The sequence below is a fragment of the Carassius auratus genome, chromosome 43 (genome assembly GCF_003368295.1).
Source record: "Carassius auratus strain Wakin chromosome 43, ASM336829v1, whole genome shotgun sequence".
NCBI classification, from domain to species: domain Eukaryota; kingdom Metazoa; phylum Chordata; class Actinopteri; order Cypriniformes; family Cyprinidae; genus Carassius; species Carassius auratus.
The window spans coordinates 12621876-12640637 of NC_039285.1; the positions used below are offsets into that span (position 1 = coordinate 12621876).

General features: G+C 40.0%; 1 protein-coding gene across 1 annotated transcript in view; it reads right to left on the bottom strand.

Moving 5' to 3' along the window:
* Nucleotides 1-1857: 1857 nt before the first annotated feature.
* LOC113061736 (PTB-containing, cubilin and LRP1-interacting protein-like) overlaps nucleotides 1858-18762 on the bottom strand; it is a 31448-nt gene continuing 14543 nt past the window's right edge. The window contains exons 2-3 of the mRNA XM_026231129.1: nucleotides 17094-17240; nucleotides 1858-4978 (exon numbers count right to left, since the gene is read on the bottom strand). Of these exons, the coding sequence (XP_026086914.1) occupies nucleotides 4490-4978; nucleotides 17094-17240 (636 nt within the window). The 3' untranslated portion in view covers nucleotides 1858-4489. The remainder of the gene's footprint in view (nucleotides 4979-17093; nucleotides 17241-18762) is intronic.

An 18762-nucleotide genomic window follows, 5' to 3' on the forward strand; every position in this document is an offset into this window, starting at 1 on the left:
TTCTCTTGATGCCTTTTGATTTTCTTTCAGATATCAGGATTCAACCTTTGCTGCTTTCTAAAAGCTCAATTAGAGATGGCAGATATGCTGAGATGCTAGAGCTTAATCTGACAAGAATCACTAACGGCCTCGGATCGGCTGGACGGACGGTGCAGATGTCTGCTACTGATTTACAGCTCGTTTTGACTAGTACCATCATGCCCTGCTCAACACTGAGGCTCTTTTCCAGAAATGATTCCATTTTTAAAAAAGAAAGGAATTTTGGAATGTGCGTTCTTCTTCCACAGCTATTGTTATCCGATTCCCAAATAATCTGAGTCAATTCTTTATAGAATGAGTCGGTTCTTTTTAGTGAATCAAAACGATTCCCTGATGAATGACTCTTATAAGCTGGCTCTTTTAGGTGAATCAAAAACAGTTCAATCAGACTTCAGTCAGATTCCCCAAACAAATGAGTCTCTTAAAAAGAGTCAGCTCTTTTTAGTAAATCAAAACATACAGTTCAACCAGTCTAGTTAGATTCATGAACGAATTAATGTTATAAGCTGGTTCTTTCTTATGAATTAACGATATATATCTCAAACAAGTCAGATTCCATGAACAAATGACTCATACGAGCCGGTTCTTTGTAGTGAATCGAAGACATCCAGCTTAGCAAGAGTATAGTCAGAGTGCCCGAGCAAATTACTATCATGAGACGGACGTTTTAATGAATAAAATCATGGTTTGATTCCCTAATAAATGACTCTTTTGAGCCAGTTCTTTATAATGAATCAAAAACAATAAAAGCTCATCGACAGTCACAATTTCTAATGAGTTTTAATGAATACAACTCAAGCAGCGAAACTACTGCAATCAGATTCAATAAACAAATGATTCCCAGCCAGTTCCTATTAATGGATCAAAAATGATTTAAAGTATTTGACTGCATTCAAAACCATTTTCCTTGAAAATTGAGTGAATCCCAAAGCGCTGAATTTTTTTGAGAAATAATGCGTTTTTTGTGGCATAGGTTATACATAGAATCAACCCAAAAATGAATTCAGACACCTTCAACATTTCACCCATTATCACAATTTATTCACTACGGTTTAGAAAATGGTACAACAACAAATTCATCTAGATGAAATCAGATAACACAAAACCTGATCAGGTCGAAGTGTCTGAATAATTCTGGGTCTATTTTTTTTATCAATAACTGGTAGTACGCCTTATGAAGAATGTTTGTGTATATTTCAGTTTGGTTTATTTTGTCATCCTCCCTTATTTAAATTAACTATAGTGTCCTGCACCCACTAGTACAAAAAATAAATATTAAATACATTTTTCCAAAAGTATATCTGTGTCGGATTCATTCTTGATTTGACTGTGTATATATATATATATATCCTCCGGCATGTTATCTGAATCAGTGCTCAGCTCTTATGTTTAGGGATCTCACACCTGACTGAACACTGTTCTCTGTGACGGTCTGACTTATATAAAGCTGAGAGGACTCTGCATCAGGGTCTTGTCAAGGTCAAATTTCTTACCTCTAGCCTTATTTTATAATTATCCTACAGTAACTATTTTCTTTTCTTTTTTGAAGATCAATTTTTATTTGACACCTACACACCTTCACAAGAGTCCTGTCAGTAGAAATAAGAGCAAATTAATATATCTTCTTTTTTATTATTCATTTGAATGGTTAAATGATTGCATTACCACATTTCATTTCCACTCTTCAGTACTGCAGTGCCATCTAGAGGCAGAAGATGAAGAGAAAAGAGTGGTATGATGGTAAAATGATTTTATAGTGGGCAAAAAGCGTTAATATGAAACATTTTTATAATATATGTAAATAAAAAAAGAGACAACTTAGCTTGGTAAATAGTTTATATATGACTGTATATTTTTTATCTTTGCAAATACAGCATAAAAAACACTTACGGTAACATTTCAAACCATTAAAGCGAGTCTGAGCCATTAAGACATGTAGTGAGAATGTTCATCTACAGTTTTACAAATTAAAAAACAATAACAAGAACAACAACAACAACAACGAGACACTCATCAGTCACGCTGAAGGCTGCCCTCCGCTCTGGATCCTAATTCACAGTTGGCCATAACACTGATTCTTTTAATGGTGCTTGTCACTTTATTAAAAATATCAAACATTTAATGCAGTATAAAAAAAAAAAAAAAAAAACTTATCGAATGAGTTTCAAATACACTGTATATATATCTTTCATATATATATATATTTCTTTACATTTATAAATGCTCACTGCCTTCTTGGAACCAGATGCACTTCAACAGAATCCCAATCTCAAATACCATCCGATTCAAAACATAGAGTCTGTTCATTCATTTGCTTTGCTCCACGATCCATCGTCCCATAACAGGGTTTTCACAGGTGAGTGGAGCCACACGCACGCATGCATTATATTAAACACGTGCTGGACATGACAGGGACTCTAAACCAGCAAATACAAATGTATATATAAAATCTAAAACAATAATAATAATCAAAAAAAGGCTTTCAGTACCAGTACATATATATATATATATATATATATATAGCGCTTGCAGCACAAGAGACTTCATACATTCAGCATGGGAGGTGGGGGAAAGAGACAGGCACTCTATGGGGCAGCTATGCTTTTATTCTTTCCCTCCCCTGCACAACCATTCAGACAACTCTCTCCAAATCCACCCTGTATGCAAACAAAGGGCCAAAAACAAGATCTGTTAGTGATGGGAGAAACAAGGCCTTTTGAAGCTTGGATTCAACTGAATCAATTGCTTTGTAAAATGATTCACTGGTTCAAGTGCTGGAAACACCACATGCTGGCGCCACCTACTGGTCAAAATACATAAATGCAATAAAAACTTAGCCCAAGCATGCATAATGACACCTTTTTGTAATTTATAACAATTGTGTTTTAAAAATTTGGAGTCTTTGTTTTTAAACTAGATCAATTATAAGCAATTAAGTATATTTTTCGTATTGTATTATACACACAAAAATATTACAAACGAACCAATGTTACAAAACTAACCCGAGATCAACAGCATCTGAATCTGTACACTTTGAAATCAGGTATTGAAAAAGTTTGACGTAAAGCCTCGTTTGATGAAATCCTAACTTGCTGAGTTTGACACAAGCTCTGAACCAGTGATTCGAAACAAAAGACTCATAAACCAAGATTTGTTACCAAGCTTCATGAAGGATTGTTTCGAAAGTTAGCCATCACTAGTTTCTGTTCATGTTGAAATCTATGTGAGCTATTGGTGCAGTCACAATAGTGAGATCTCAGCCAAATATTGTGTAGAAAGAAAAAATAATCCATTGTCAATATAGTAGCATTGTATGAAGCACAGCTCACACAGGCAGCTTTCTCTTGGCAAGTGCCAAAATTCATGTGAGCAACTTCAAGCGAAATCAGCATGAGTTAAAGGGACAGTTCACCCAGAAATTAAAAGCTAAGTTTCTTTCTTCTATTCAACATAAACGAAAAAATCTGAGGAATGTAGGTTATCAAACAGCTGCCGGTAGCCACTTACATACATAATTTTTTTTTTCCTATACTATGAAGTAAATGGCTACCAGAACTGTTTGTTTAGCAACATTCTTCAAAATATCTTCTTTTGTGCTCAGCAGAAAAAGAAACTCATATAGGTTTGGAACAGCATAAGGATGAGTAAATGGTGACAGAATTTCATTTCAGGGAGAACTATTCCTTTAAAATACAGATGCATCTGGAACATCTCGCTTTCAACATCTCATGTAGCACAGGTGCTGGTATTTTCTGTTGAAAACACCTCATGCGCACATAAACGAACTGAACTAAGCTGGACGGTCAAGCACACTTAGCTTGTAGAAGAGAACATGTTCCATAGTTAATCAAAGGCTCTAGACTACACGTGTGCACACTGACTTTTGGCATCTTAAAGACAAAGAAAAAAACACAGATTCAGATACAGATGCAGATACAGATGCACGGTCGCTATAATTACACTTCTATGGCCTGATAAAGGTGAAGAAATGCCCTAGGCTGGCTGCCTGCCATTAATAACAAAATCTTTATTTATTTTTATTTTTTTATCCGACCTCTGCGTATCAAAAAAAAAAAAAAAAAAAAAAAAAAACGCATAAAAGATTTCCACACACACATCAGGAATTCCAGATTGGAATCCCAGTTTGATTGGCTAAACGAAAGCAGAAGAACTGAATGTGTAACAAGTTTTGGCACTTCATACACACCATATCAAAACCAGCTGCTGTTGTTAAGTTCTTCACTTTAGGAAAATGGGCACAAACTGTCTGGCAGCCGAGATCAGAAAAAGGCAGACTAGTTTCTTGGTCTGTGGTTTGAATTTCCATTTCCGTTCTCTTTTTGTTGTGGCTAATTTTCAGAATATTCTATTATGGCACAAAGAGATAAAAATTGCGAGCAGTTCTCCCTCTCGCCCCGTTCCCAACCCCCCGCCGCCTCCGTCCCGTCTCTCAACCGTCGTCGGGTGTGCTGGCCTCTTCGGGGAACTCGTCGGACGAGCCGCTCTTGTGGATGCGTCCATCGCTGCGCATGCTGTGGAAGGTTTTCTTAAAGGCTTCCATCATGGAGTGCGCCAGTTTTTTGGCCTCTAGTTTGCTCTCACACTCCACCACATGGCAGTCCATCTGGAAGGTCAGATCATCGTTGATTTGCCGGTAGATCCAGGCGAAGACGTTGGGGCTGACGTCGTGATCCGCCGTGCAGTACGCGATACGCGCCACCTGGAAGGTGTCCATGGCCCCCGTGGCGTCCCCCCGCCCATCCAGATGATGCAGTCGCACCTGGAACGGCCGGATCTCCAGTATGGCGTTGCTAGAGGTGATGGAGTCGTCGTGGGTGACAGACGTCTGCTTTGTGTCCCATAATCCCACCACAGCAGACTCGGTGCAGCCGGACAGGAAGTGAGTGCCGGAAATCGTCACTTTGCCAAGGTAGGTCACCTAGAAACACACAAAAGAAAAAGTTAAACAATTATTAGGGGTACAGATTCAGACAAATGCAAACATGCATCAAGAAAGATTTATTTTAATATACATTTTTGGTCACACTTTAGTTCAGGGACCAATTCTCACTGTCTACTTTAGGCTCAATAATCTGCTAATTTGCCGCTTATTAATAGTAAGTAAGGTAGTGTGGAAGTACTAATAAACAGCACATAATCTAGTAATATGCATAATAATAAACAACTAGTTAAAAGTGAGAATTGGTCCCTAAATATTTATTATAAATAACAAATTCAATATTCTGAAAATAATGTACATTTTGGCTTTACTGATTAGTGAACATGTTAATGTATTTTGTTATACTGAGAATATGTTTACCCGTTTTGTCTCAATTTTTTTAATGATTGTTAATGTTATATTTTTTGCTAGTATGTATTTTGACATATTTAGACAATCAGTATGGATATATGATAGAAGTACATTTACAAAACCATTTTCAGCTCTGTAATCATTTCTTAAATTAGCAACCTTTTTAACTCAAATAAATCACAGTAGCTTTTTTGGTCCTAATTGTTTGGATCAATTAATTGTCAAAAAATAAATAAATAAAACGGTCCAAAAATTATATATATATATATATATATATATATATATATATATATATATATATATATATATATATATATATATATATATATATTGCATATATACAGTATGAACTGTTTTTTATTTTTACATATTTTATTATGTAATTTATTCCCGTGTTAAATAAAACATGAATTTTCGTCTGTCATTACTCCGGTATATAATAATAATAATACAGATTTTTACAAACATTTAAGGTTTAAAAAAAAAACATTTTGTTACTTGTTGCTTGATGGTTACGCTACTTCACTTGTTCTCCAGTCATAACTTTCAGTTGAAATTGGTGTACAAAACTTTAGAAAAAAGAAAAGAAAAACGAGAATAGCTAACTAATTTCCATAAATGTGGAATTTATACTATTTTATTTTTATTATATATATATATATATATATATATATATATATATATATATATATATATATATATATATATATATGTATATATATATATATATATATATATATATTGTGACGAGCACTCCCAGAGGAATCAGCGTCGCCCTGGAAACCAAACCAAAACACCTGCACGTCCTCGTCACCGGCTGATCGGTCACAGCTGCTCCCCATCAGCCAGCACATTGAAAAGCAGCACATGTTGCACTGAGAAGAGGTTCTCAAACAGAACGCAAAGCTGGACTAACCCCTCTCTCCTATCCCCACAGAAAGCAGCGAGTGACCGACAGCCCACACCCTTTGGAGCACGTCAGGACACCCACTTTCCCCTTGATTGGCACAGAGGAGCACGGAGAGCACACGGGGAGCACCAACCAGCGGAAAGCAGATCAGGACACTTCACCAGGCACCCTTCACTTTTCAATAAACCCACCCTCCGGGGCTTTTGATTTCACGTACCTCTTGTCGAGTGGTTCTTCACCCCGTGACAGTGGTGGAGAATGCGGGCAGAACAGTGAGGAATCACCGACAAGGTCACCGCCCCAACTCCTAATTTTTTTTTGCTTTCTGTCAGCAGCACCACGGAAGGCGGCACGCGCGGCCCCGCGATGGAGGACGTCTTACAACGCCTCGCTGAGGTTAGCATCCGCCAGCAGCAAATAGCGGAACACCTCGCCACTCGCCTGGGCAGGACGGAGGATGAACTCGCCGCCGCCCGGGCGGCCGCGGCCCAGCGCGTTCCGCTACCTGAGCCTCGGGCACAAGCCACCCGTCTGTTGCCCAAGATGACGGCCGATGACGATGTGGAAGCCTTCCTTCAGGTCTTCGAAAACACTGCCCACCGAGAGGGATGGCCAGAGGACGAGTGGGCACGTGCGCTGGAACCCCTACTCACCGGTGAAGCACAGAGGGCTTACTTCTCGCTCCCCCTGACGAGTGCCGACAGTTATGTCGAAGTGAAGCGAGAGATCCTGGCGAGGCTGGGCCTCTCCCCTGTAAGTGCCGCCCAGCAGTTCCACGAGTGGGAATACAAGCCCCGGGTGCCAGCCCGTGCCCAGGCAGCCGAACTCAGCCGCCTCGCCCAGCACTGGCTGTTGGCAGGAAACCCCACACCAACACAGGTAGCGGAACGAGTGGTGGTCGATCGCCTCCTGCGCGCACTACCTCGCGCCCACCGACAGGCCGTCGGCATGAGGGACCCACGTGACGTCCGGGAACTAGTGGAGGCGATCGAGCTGGCGGATGCCGTTCATCCCAGCGGGGCAGGGGACCGGCTGCCGCCATTCCCCCGGAGGGTGGTCCAGGAGCGACGCCCGCTCGAAGGCACCGTGCGACCCGTCAGCAGGCCGACGGTTCCCCCACCGCGAGATGAGCCCATGCCAAGTGCCGAACCACCGTCGCCTCCGCGAGCCTGGCTGGCAGGCTGCATCCTTCACCAACGGGTGCCGGCGGGAGCCCCCGAAGCAGATGTGAAGGTGGATGGAAGACGGTTCCGGGCCCTGTTGGACTCAGGCAGTGCGGTCACCCTCATCCAGGCGCGGCTGTGCGCCCCGCGAAGCGGCCGGAAAAACTTCCTACCGATTACCTGTGTGCACGGAGACACTCGTCAAGTACCGGCCCGTGAGATGGTCATTTCGTCCCCCCAAGGCACCTGGCCAGTGGAGGTAGGCCTGGTGAAGGACCTGCCGGTGGCCGTACTGCTTGGAAGGGATTGGCCCGGCTTCGAGAAGCTGCTGTCCGCCGCTACTCAGCCTGCCAGCCCCAAGGGGAACCGTCGAAGACCGAGGCGGCCGCCTGGACCCCGCCGCCGACCGGCCCTGCTCGTCTCCGACAGTGGGAGAGAAGGTGAGGCCCCCTCCCAATCTACTAATCTGTTTTATGATGTCTACCAACAGGCCGCTGGAGGGGGCTCTTTCGCCAAGGAACAGCGGGAGGACGACCGACTCAAGCACTGTTGGAGCCAGGTGCGAGTCGTGGATGGAGAGGACGTCCTCCCCCGGCCCCACCCTCTCCCACATTTTGTCGTAGAGAATGGCCTGCTGTATTGTGTCGCCCAGCGTAGGGGGGAGGAGAAAAAGTTACTAGTTGTGCCTCGTGCCAAGACCGAGACCATTCTGGAGCTGGCCCATTCCCACCCCATGGCAGGACACCTCGCGGCAGCCAATACTGCCCAACGCATCCGCGACCGTTTCCATTGGCCGGGCCTGGACGCCGAGGTAAAGCGGTTCTGCCAGGCCTGCCCGACCTGTCAGGCCACGTCGCCCCGGACTCCTCCCCCCAGCCCGCTCATCCCGCTGCCTATCATCGAGGTGCCCTTCGAGCGGATTGGAATGGACATAGTGGGGCCGTTGCCGAAGTCTGCCCGAGGGCATGAGCACATCCTGGTCATCGTCGACTATGCCACCCGGTACCCAGAAGCAGTCCCTCTGCGGAAGGCCACCGCAAAGTCCATCGCCCAGGAGCTGTTTCTGCTGGCCAGCCGAGTCGGCCTCCCCTCAGAGATCCTGACTGACCAGGGAACCCCCTTTATGTCCCGGCTAATGGCTGACCACCTAGCCCTCTCTGAGGCCAAGTACCTGGGCTATCAAGTCGGCCGAGGACTCATCCGGCCGCAAGACAAGAAAGTTGAGGCCATCCACGCCGCACCAAGACCGGAGACAAAGACCCAGGTACGAGCCTTCTTGGGGTTGGCGGGTTATTATCGTTGTTTTATCCCCAACTTCTCCTCTTTAGCCGCCCCCCTGACAGACCTGACCAGGAAGGGGCAGCCGGAGAAAGTATGCTGGACCCCGTCGGCGGAAGAAGCCTTCTCCCAGGTGAAAGCAGCACTCACGTCCTCGCCGGTACTCCGCGCCCCGGACTTTAGCTGCCCCTTCCTGCTGCAGACGGATGCTTCCGACACAGGACTAGGAGCGGTCCTCTCCCAAATTCAGGAAGGTGAGGAGCATCCGATCATCTACATCAGCAGGAAGCTGTCCCCCGCCGAGAGGAAATACGCCGCTGTGGAGAAGGAAGCCCTGGCCATCAGGTGGGCAGTCCTGGAGCTCCGGTACTACCTCCTGGGCCGCAAGTTCACCCTGGTAACCGACCACGCCCCCCTACAGTGGATGGCCCGCGCCAAGGACACCAACGCCAGGGTGACTCGCTGGTTCCTAGCGCTCCAGGACTTCCACTTCGAAGTCCGCCATCGAGCTGGGGCCGCCAACGCGAACGCCGATGGCCTCTCCCGGATCTGGACAGCTTATGCAGGTCTGTCAGGGGTCATTCCCCACCCTCCCCTAATCTCACCCCTACTTTCTACATGTCTTCGCAGGACCAGAACGACGCTTAGGGGGGGGGATGTGACGAGCACTCCCAGAGGAATCAGCGTCGCCCTGGAAACCAAACCAAAACACCTGCACGTCCTCGTCACCGGCTGATCGGTCACAGCTGCTCCCCATCAGCCAGCACATTGAAAAGCAGCACATGTTGCACTGAGAAGAGGTTCTCAAACAGAACGCAAAGCTGGACTAACCCCTCTCTCCTATCCCCACAGAAAGCAGCGAGTGACCGACAGCCCACACCCTTTGGAGCACGTCAGGACACCCACTTTCCCCTTGATTGGCACAGAGGAGCACGGAGAGCACACGGGGAGCACCAACCAGCGGAAAGCAGATCAGGACACTTCACCAGGCACCCTTCACTTTTCAATAAACCCACCCTCTGGGGCTTTTGATTTCACGTACCTCTTGTCGAGTGGTTCTTCACCCCGTGACAATATATATATGTATGTATATATATATATATATACAGTCCTTTCATCATTCTTATGTATCATTGTTCCAGAGCAGTAGAGATATGCTGTTGTTTCTCAGGGAAAAACATTTTATCTTGTTGTGTTTGAAAGCATGTGGTTTTGGCAAAGATTTGGAAAGAATATGTGAAACTTCAGAAGAAAGAAACTCTGTCTGGCTGTCTGTTTTCCTCTTCCAGAAGATTTGTTTAGTCTACAATCACAAGGTCTAATTCTGGCCCCGGTCTCTCCTTCCCATTTCTTTAACTCGTTTACAGAATAAACTTAAACAAAAATAGCTTTTTTTTATTGCTTGACAAACTGTACAAACTTTGAAGACAAGCAAGGGCTTGAACATCTGTGCTAGACTTGCTAAGAGAATTTCACAGCAGAATGCAAAGTCATCCCTCTCATGCCCCGACTCCAGATGCGTTTGGTTTTTCTTGATCTCATTCTTTCGCTTGTGTCTGAAACAGAAAGATGAGGCTTTCCTGCCAGTGATATCTGAAATCATCTACATCAGAGAGAGAGGATGAGTGTTCTCTATCTCACTACACTGTGACTAACACTAACACTGTGTGTTTCCCAATACCTGATGGATAACATCAAGCCTCATTATCATAAATGAAAAAATACTGTAAGATAAAAATGCTCCGTACTGTTCAAAGGTTTGGGCTCAGTAAGACATTTATCATCTTACAAAAGATTTCTATTTTAAAGAAATGCTGTTCTTTTGAACTTTCTGTTCATCAAAAAATCCTGGAAAAATGTTTCCACAAAAACATGAAGCAGCACATCGGTTTTCAACATGGATAATAAGAAATGTTTCCTCAGCATCAAATCATCATATAAGAATGATTTATGAAGACTAGAGTAATAATGCTGAAAATTTGGCTTTGCCTCACAGGAATAAATTACATTTGACAATATATTCAAATAGAAAACAACTATTTTAAATTGTAACACATTTTTGATTCGATACATGCAACCATGCATGGTGAGGATAAGAGATTTCTTAGAAACACACACATATGCATATGCTAACAAAATGATTTGCCCCAAAATGCATTAAAATTGCCCCAAACCCCCCATAAAAATAAAATACATTTCAAAAATATGAAGTGGAAACAAAGTTTAACACATCAGATAACATTTAAATGAAGAATTATACACAGTAAGACCACCAAGTAGTATTTCGGTTTAAAAAAAAAAAAAAATAATAATAATTTTGACGTTTCAAAGCACTCTGTTGTCAAGTCATCCTTCATGTATTTGATGTGTGTTTCCCTCAGTGATGAGATGTATGATTCCAGTCTTTCTGAGAAAGTGTGTGTTTGTTCACATGAACCTCATGAGTGTGTGTGTGTGTGTGTGCCTCCGGTGGAAGCTGTGAGAAATCATCAAACACAGGCAGATTGATGGCTCTCAGTCACCACAGAGTCTAGACAGCAACAGAGCGCTCATTCATCTCTTCATCCTCTTACCTCCACAGGCCACTGAGACACATCCAGCAATGAAGCTGGTCTTCCACATCTCTGATGCACAACTCTTGTGCAATTCATTAATCTGGCATTAATATGGTGGCCTATGATTGTAAATCATCTAAACTTACTTGTAAATCCACACAGTGCAAACACACACACACCTACACAAAGTACATAGAGAAACAATGTTGTTTGTGCAACACTGTTATGCAGCATGTGGCCACAATTACTCACCATGTGCGTGATTCACTAGTGTAGTATTTTATATGAGTGTTACAGCCAAAAATATCAGTTTCACTATATTTTTCTGCCTTTTGTAAACATTCTTGAATTTTATGTACTTATTATGATTTGTAATTACCGTTTCAAACTGATATATATTATAACTATATATATTTGTGCTACTTATGACTGGTTTTGTGGTTCACACACACAAATAAATATTTAAATTATTTATATGACACTGCAATTTTGTATGCAAATTTCAGAAATTTGAATAATTTTTTTAAATATTATATTTACTGTATTTACAGACAAATAAACAGTTGAATAACAAAAAGGAGCATCTCCTTCAATAACATTCATTTTTGCAATGAACCACAACACAAAGTACAGGCGAGGGGGTCAAGACAAAATTCTGCCCAATTACAAAAAATAAATAAAAAAAAACAAATAAAAAATCTTAAATTGAAAAAAATCTATACAATTATTTTTATTAATATTTTGCTTTCGTCCAATTGTCTGACAGTATGAGATATAATTCAATAGAATACTTTCAAACAGCTTAAAAACAGATATAAATGTAATATCATTAAAACAATAGATACAACTATATAAAATAATACCTTGAACAAATTTTTTTTTATAAAATTCAAGGTCATAAACTCTCTTTGGGAAATTTTATGGCTACATAAAAAGTATAATAACATCAAGACGCATGATTTACAATGTTGCAAATACATTTAATCCACCGTCCTGCCCTACCTTATGTATTAATTAACAGCATATATAGAGCAGTCAGACACAATTGTGAAGCTCTACAAGTTCCTGTGCTCGTGACTCTTGTGTCCAGCAGGTGGCAGCGTGATGAACGAAAATCTGTCTGGAGCTCCAGACTCTTCATGCATAATTCAGAAAAAATGGAATTCTTCACCAGCTCAGCATTCCAGAGCTGGACATGAATGATTCCAGAATGAGAGGCGCATGTGTCCCCCGACACAGCTGTATGATGAGGGTCATACATTACTGCATACTCTCACGTGTGTGTATGTGAAAGAGTCTGTTTGTGCCTAAACCAGACAAAGTTTGTTCTGAGGGAATGTAATTACTATATTTGATCTGTGTGTGTGTGTGTGTGTGTCAGTATGTTTGTTAACAGAATATGTGTGTGTGTGTAAACAGCACACAGAACAGACTTTGTACATGCTGAGCTCACAGAATTAATCTTTCACCTCTGACTCCATAATGAAGGCTTTCACAAACATACACAGAAATATATATATAAAAAATAGCATCTAAATGATGAGTCGCTAGTAGAAGCGCGCACACACACACACACACACACTCATGCTATGAGTCACTCACTGCTGAAGTCCAGACTCATTCTCTACACAAGTGTGTGAACACAGACACTAATAGCTAAACAAGCTCAGTTTCGTGCGTCACTGTATTTTGAAATTTGTCAGAACTTAAAACATAACTCTGGACAAATATGTCTGGAATTTTTTACAATTGCCACATGAGGCGCTTTTGCAACATTTGCATAAACAATATCTAAAGTCAGTTTTCTCTGTCGCAGCACACCAATAGTTTAGGGCTGTAGCTATCGAATATTTTAGTAATCGAGTATTCTACCAAAAATTCCATCGATTATTAATCGAGTAATTGGATAAAATGTGTTTTTGCATAATTAAAGTGCAATATTAATTATGCAAGAGAAAATAAGACTCCTGGGTCTCTTAAAATGAACAACTACGTTTCCTTTTTTAGAATTTTTATTTTTTTATTTTTTAAATGCATAGAATGCAATGCATACATCAAAAATAAACATTTAAATACCACCCATTGTTTCTCTGTCTGTACTTGTACTGTGAACAATTACAAAAAAGTTGACAGATAAAATAACGTGCATTTAGGTGCCATTCAGTTGGGGTTTTAAATAAAGCATTTTCTTAGATGCACATTAAACATTAAACACACAAAACATTAATTTAATTCATCTTTTAATTATTGAAAATTAACTTTAAAATGAACTTTTTGGTAAACAAAGGGGATTTACTATTAAAAATAAACATGGAAGAAATGTTGTGTGATTAAACCTTAATTTTTTTTATTTTTTTAGTAGTAGGCTATGTACATTCTGCTGAACAATAGTCTTTAACCAGACTTTTATTTTGACGGGTTGACGTACCTTTACAGTTCTGTGTATTTGATGTGACACTAGTTTTACTCAAATCAAACGGTCAAATGCTCATGAAGTGACTGTCAGAGCAGTTCTGGAGATGTTTTCATGTGTTCACGTCTTATTTAGTGAGACAGCAGACGCTGAAATCACTCAGATGTTTCTGTGGTTTTGTTAATAACAATAAAACAAAAAAACAAAACAAAAAAAAGACAAAAAAATTTAAATCACTATTAGATGTAGAGAAGAAGGCTTACTGCCGAAACGTTTGATTGTTCTCTGCTGCAAAATCAAAATAAATGGTGAAGTGATTAAGAAGATTAAGTGAGTGTGGATCCCTGACTATAATATGACTTAACTATTAGATGTAAGAATCAGTCTTTATGTTAAGTTCTTACATTTAATCAATTAACTCAATTAAAATAAATACACTATAGGCTGTTACATACAATTACAAACATAAATACTGCTTTAAGAACGGTGTTTGAAATATTTCAAATGCTGAAATATAAAATAATATAATACATAATAATAAAACAAGAATAATATCTTGATGCTAAAATAACACTGTTTAAACGGGGAAAGAGCAGACATTTCATGTATTGAGAAGTGAGCACAGGAGTGTGTGTATAACACACACACACACACACACACACACAGAGGTCCGCTCACCATGGAAACAGCATATAGACTAGCTTTGTTGAGTTGTTACATAATCAAAGCGCCTCAATGGATGAAGAGGTGGTTCTTTCTGTCTGTCTTTCTATCACTAACCCTCTCAAACAGCTTCTCTCAAGCCACAACACATGGTCAGACTGGACATCGCTTAAAACAGCTTCTGCCATCTTCAGAAACATGTGAATCATTATAAAACCAGTCCACACCCAAAAATGTAGAAATGTTTGTGGTGGACACTGAGCGACCAGATGCTTTATATTCTCTGAGGTTCATGCTAAAATACAGATGAAAACGTGAAATGTTTCAGCTGAGCGCAAATACAGTGGGCATAGAAACGAGGATGGCCATGACACAGACAAAGACAGACAGAGATGCTGTGTTCGTCTTAGCAAGCATTTTGCCATGAATGGATGCTGCGGTTTCCATGGCAACACCACAGCATCTTTTTTAGTAGGCTGAGATCCTTGAGAGATTTTCTGTATTTTTAGCTCATGTATTATTCTGCTGTCTTCCTCTCAATATATGCATGTGACTCTACAATATTCTACAAGGACAGGTGGACCAACACTAGTACATGAATGTGTCCAAATGCAGGAACCAGGTTTTTTAAATTATTTATTTATGTGAAGAATTTAATCTGTATGGTACTAGTGGAACTGAATGGAACTTATTTCCCAATTTCCCCAAAGGACAAACAGGTCGTCCTGAACAAACTCAGACCATTAAATAAACTAAAATTTCTGAACAAAAACTGAACTTCAACTTTGTTGGCCTCAGAAATATTTGGGTCATTGTGGAGCATCTCTTTTACATTTAATAATCAGTTCAATGACATGATGCTCAGTTTTATGTTCTGATCTATTAATTTATTCAATAACATATAAAAACATTCTGCCAAATGAAAGTCATGTGCTGTAACCATTATGCAGAAAATCATAACACAGGAAATTATTTCATAAAGAAGAGCCCTCTTTACTGTGTCATTAAAACTCTTAAAATATTTGATCATTTGATATTTTTATTGCAAAGGAAGGTTAGTTCAGGTAATAAAATGTCATGCAGTTTGACTCCCTTAAAGCTGCAGTCGGTAATTTTTAACCGCTCTAGCGGTTAATAAACAGAACTGCTTGCGTCTTGCGGAAGAACATCGTAGCCGGAACTACTTCTCTCTGTTTATGTCTATGAAGAATCACAAAGGTACTGGGTTACTCCGCCGCGGTATCCCCGAAGCAATCTAAAATAGTCTGAATATAAACACTTATTATAGGTGCACCCTAGTGATTCAGGACAAGCTAAAAACACGGTTTGGAAAATGGATTCATGGTGTACTCACTTATTATATACATTTTTCTACATTTTGAACACAAACAAAGTAACAGACCGCAGCTCTGATTGGTTGTTTCGTAACGGGAGCGATGGAGTATCTGCAAATGGCAATAGGACACTGGGAGGAGCCAGAGGAGCTTGATTTCTCCACAGATTATCTGTCTCATATTCTACTGTCAGGACATAATGACAGGTTTAACAAATATGTAAAAAATATATTTTTCCAAAAGTTACCTACACTGTAAAAAATGAATCATGGGTCTTGTAATTTTCATTAAAAAAATTAAGGTGATAATTAAAAATAATGTGTAGATTTCATTAAAGAAATTGTGATTCAGTGTTGTATAGAAAATAATGAGGACTTTTTACTAAGAAAACCAAGAGATGCGTTTTCCTAATTTTTTTAAGGAGACTTAAGCAGTTTTGGCGCTTGAATTGGGGAACTGATTAAACTAAAATAATTAAGGAAAGAAGGCTGCCTATTTATTTTAAGTGAATTAGCTCAATTTTGCAAATTTATTTTAGAGGTGATTGTTAGTTCCCAGCATGCTTTGCATATGGCTGGAAATGGAGAGTAAAATGCTACTTTGAAATGAAATGCTACTTTATGTTTTTGAGTGAAGGGAAGCATCTATTAATGTTTAATGTTCAGTTGCGTTTGACATTTGTAAGAGTTTCTCTTACATTGAAGTTTCCATTGCACAGTGGAATTGTTACCACTGTGCAGAAGAGTAGAGCTTGTGGTTATGGATACTACTCTTCTAAGGCATTATACCTTGTTTAATGAGCAGTAGCTTTGCTAGTGCTAGTGCAGGACTTTCCAGTATTTCTCATGTATTTCCCTACTTGAGCTGATTGGCTGTATACAGTCTTGTAAATGTATAAAATAACAAAATACAAACAGACCCTATTTAAAATAGCAGACTTTTGAGAATAAACTTAAAATAAATGAGCACATTTCCCTAATTATATTAAATTTATTGTGTCATAGATTAATTAATTTAGGAGATTTCACATGATTTATTCAGGTAGATTCCATTAAAAAAAATCAAGCCTGAAAAACTACTGAAAAATATTATGTGTAATATTGTTACCATATTTTTTTTTAAGTAAATAGCTCATTAGATTTTTTTAGTGTACTGCAGCTTTAAACATAATTGTGTTACATTTTAATGAGAAATTAATGATAAATTCTAAGAACAAAAAACGTTTTTTTTTTTTAGATAAAAAAATAATATATATTTTTTCATTATCATACACACTCAATCTGTCATTGAGCATTAAACACATCCTTTGAAATTAAATGAACAAAAATGATGTACACAGCGAATGTTGAAGGCACCATTTTTGATCATTTATCCATTCAGTCGGTCAAAAAATGCTTCCAAACGGCAGATATCACCAGCTCGTTCACCTTGTATCCTGTGTGTGTGCGGTTCTTGGTGTGAGGTGTGGCGGAGCACAGCTCGATGCCTTCTGGCTCATGAAAGATCACTGTAGGCAGCGGCTCCTTGCGGAGCGTCAGCACGTTGAGTTTGGTCTTCAGCATGGTCTGTAAATGCTGAAAAAGAGAAGAGCTCAGTTTAGGCTACAGCTTGAACATGTTTAACAAATACAGATTCACAGACGCCTCTGTATAAACTCATAAAACACCACTTCCACAACCTGCATGGGTGAATGAAATCGTTTGCGCATAACATCCAAGTTACTTCATAAAGTTTATGGCACACTTGTGTGATATTACACATACAAAAGACAGCACTCACCCCCTCAAACTATTTTCTAAGGGAGATTAAAATTATATTTATAGAAAATATACAGGGAACCTTCTAAATTATACATTACACGTTATAAATATTTTTACAATATATATAATTAACAACTGGGACCAAACTGTTCAGTTGGCATCTGTGGATACAGACTTGAGCAAAACTATTTTTTTGTTTTTATAAAATCATGAACACTTCAGTTCTTATAAACTAGCCTAACACTTATAAACTTATAAAGTCAGTACAGAAAGTTTGTGAGTCTTTTTGAATGATTCATTTAAAGAAACAACTCATTTGTTGCTGATTCACACTTAATTTGTTCAAATATGTTAAATGGAGTGTACTACACCTGTACTGTGATGGGCCGGCATGACAAAATTAGCCTAAATATAAACCAAATTAAGATTTATCGGCCAGGGTGTAGTTCTGTTTCAATCAGTTCATCTGAATCAGAGCCGTTTGAGTCAAAGATGATAGAAGATTTCGAAGGGTGAGGAGAAAGTGAAGAAATATGGAAAAGAGGGCGAACTGAGCGAGTGAACGACAGAAGCCACATGTATAAACACACCCTGAGCCCAGAATCAGCACTTTACAACTTTCTGAGAGAAAGAAACATTCCTGTGGTCTGAGGATAAAAGCATAAAGAGTGGAACAGAGAGAAAAACAGAGAGAAAGAAAGGGAGGCTTGTTCAGGGGAGGGCGAGGTGCTGAAACAAATCTGGAATTTTATTCATAATATTTTGACTGCGTTTCATTTTTATTCTCAGTCAGGAAGTCAAGAAAAAAAAAAAAATCCTTCAGAGACTTTTTACGGCTTATTCACCAGAAGACTATAGAGATGGAGCAATGGACATCTTCCATGAAAAACCACGTGTGCTTGTGTTTAACTGCAGTTATTGTCACGTTCTGCTCTTTATTTGGGCTCAAATGTTTACCAAAACATAGCAGTTGAAATTTCTACATAATAAAATGATAATAAAAAAAAACAATCACAATTCAAACTTTTGGTATGTTGACCTTAAACTTCCCTTCTTGAAATAAGAACTTTACCTCCTTCAGAGCACAGGGTTTCTCTCCAGAGAGAGAGAGAGTTTCTGAGAAACACGGGACATTCTCGGAGCAAAGTTGTCATTTCAGGAAAACTCTAGACACATTTTGTTCATTTACTTCAGCAGTGGATGCACGTTTCTGTAACACAGGCACTGATCCACTGGAACAGTTTCACTTCTGTTTTTAGAGGCCAACAATAACAAGTGCTGAAGAAACATCACATGAGCTGCTAAGAGAAGCTTTAGTACCAAAACAAAGAGCATT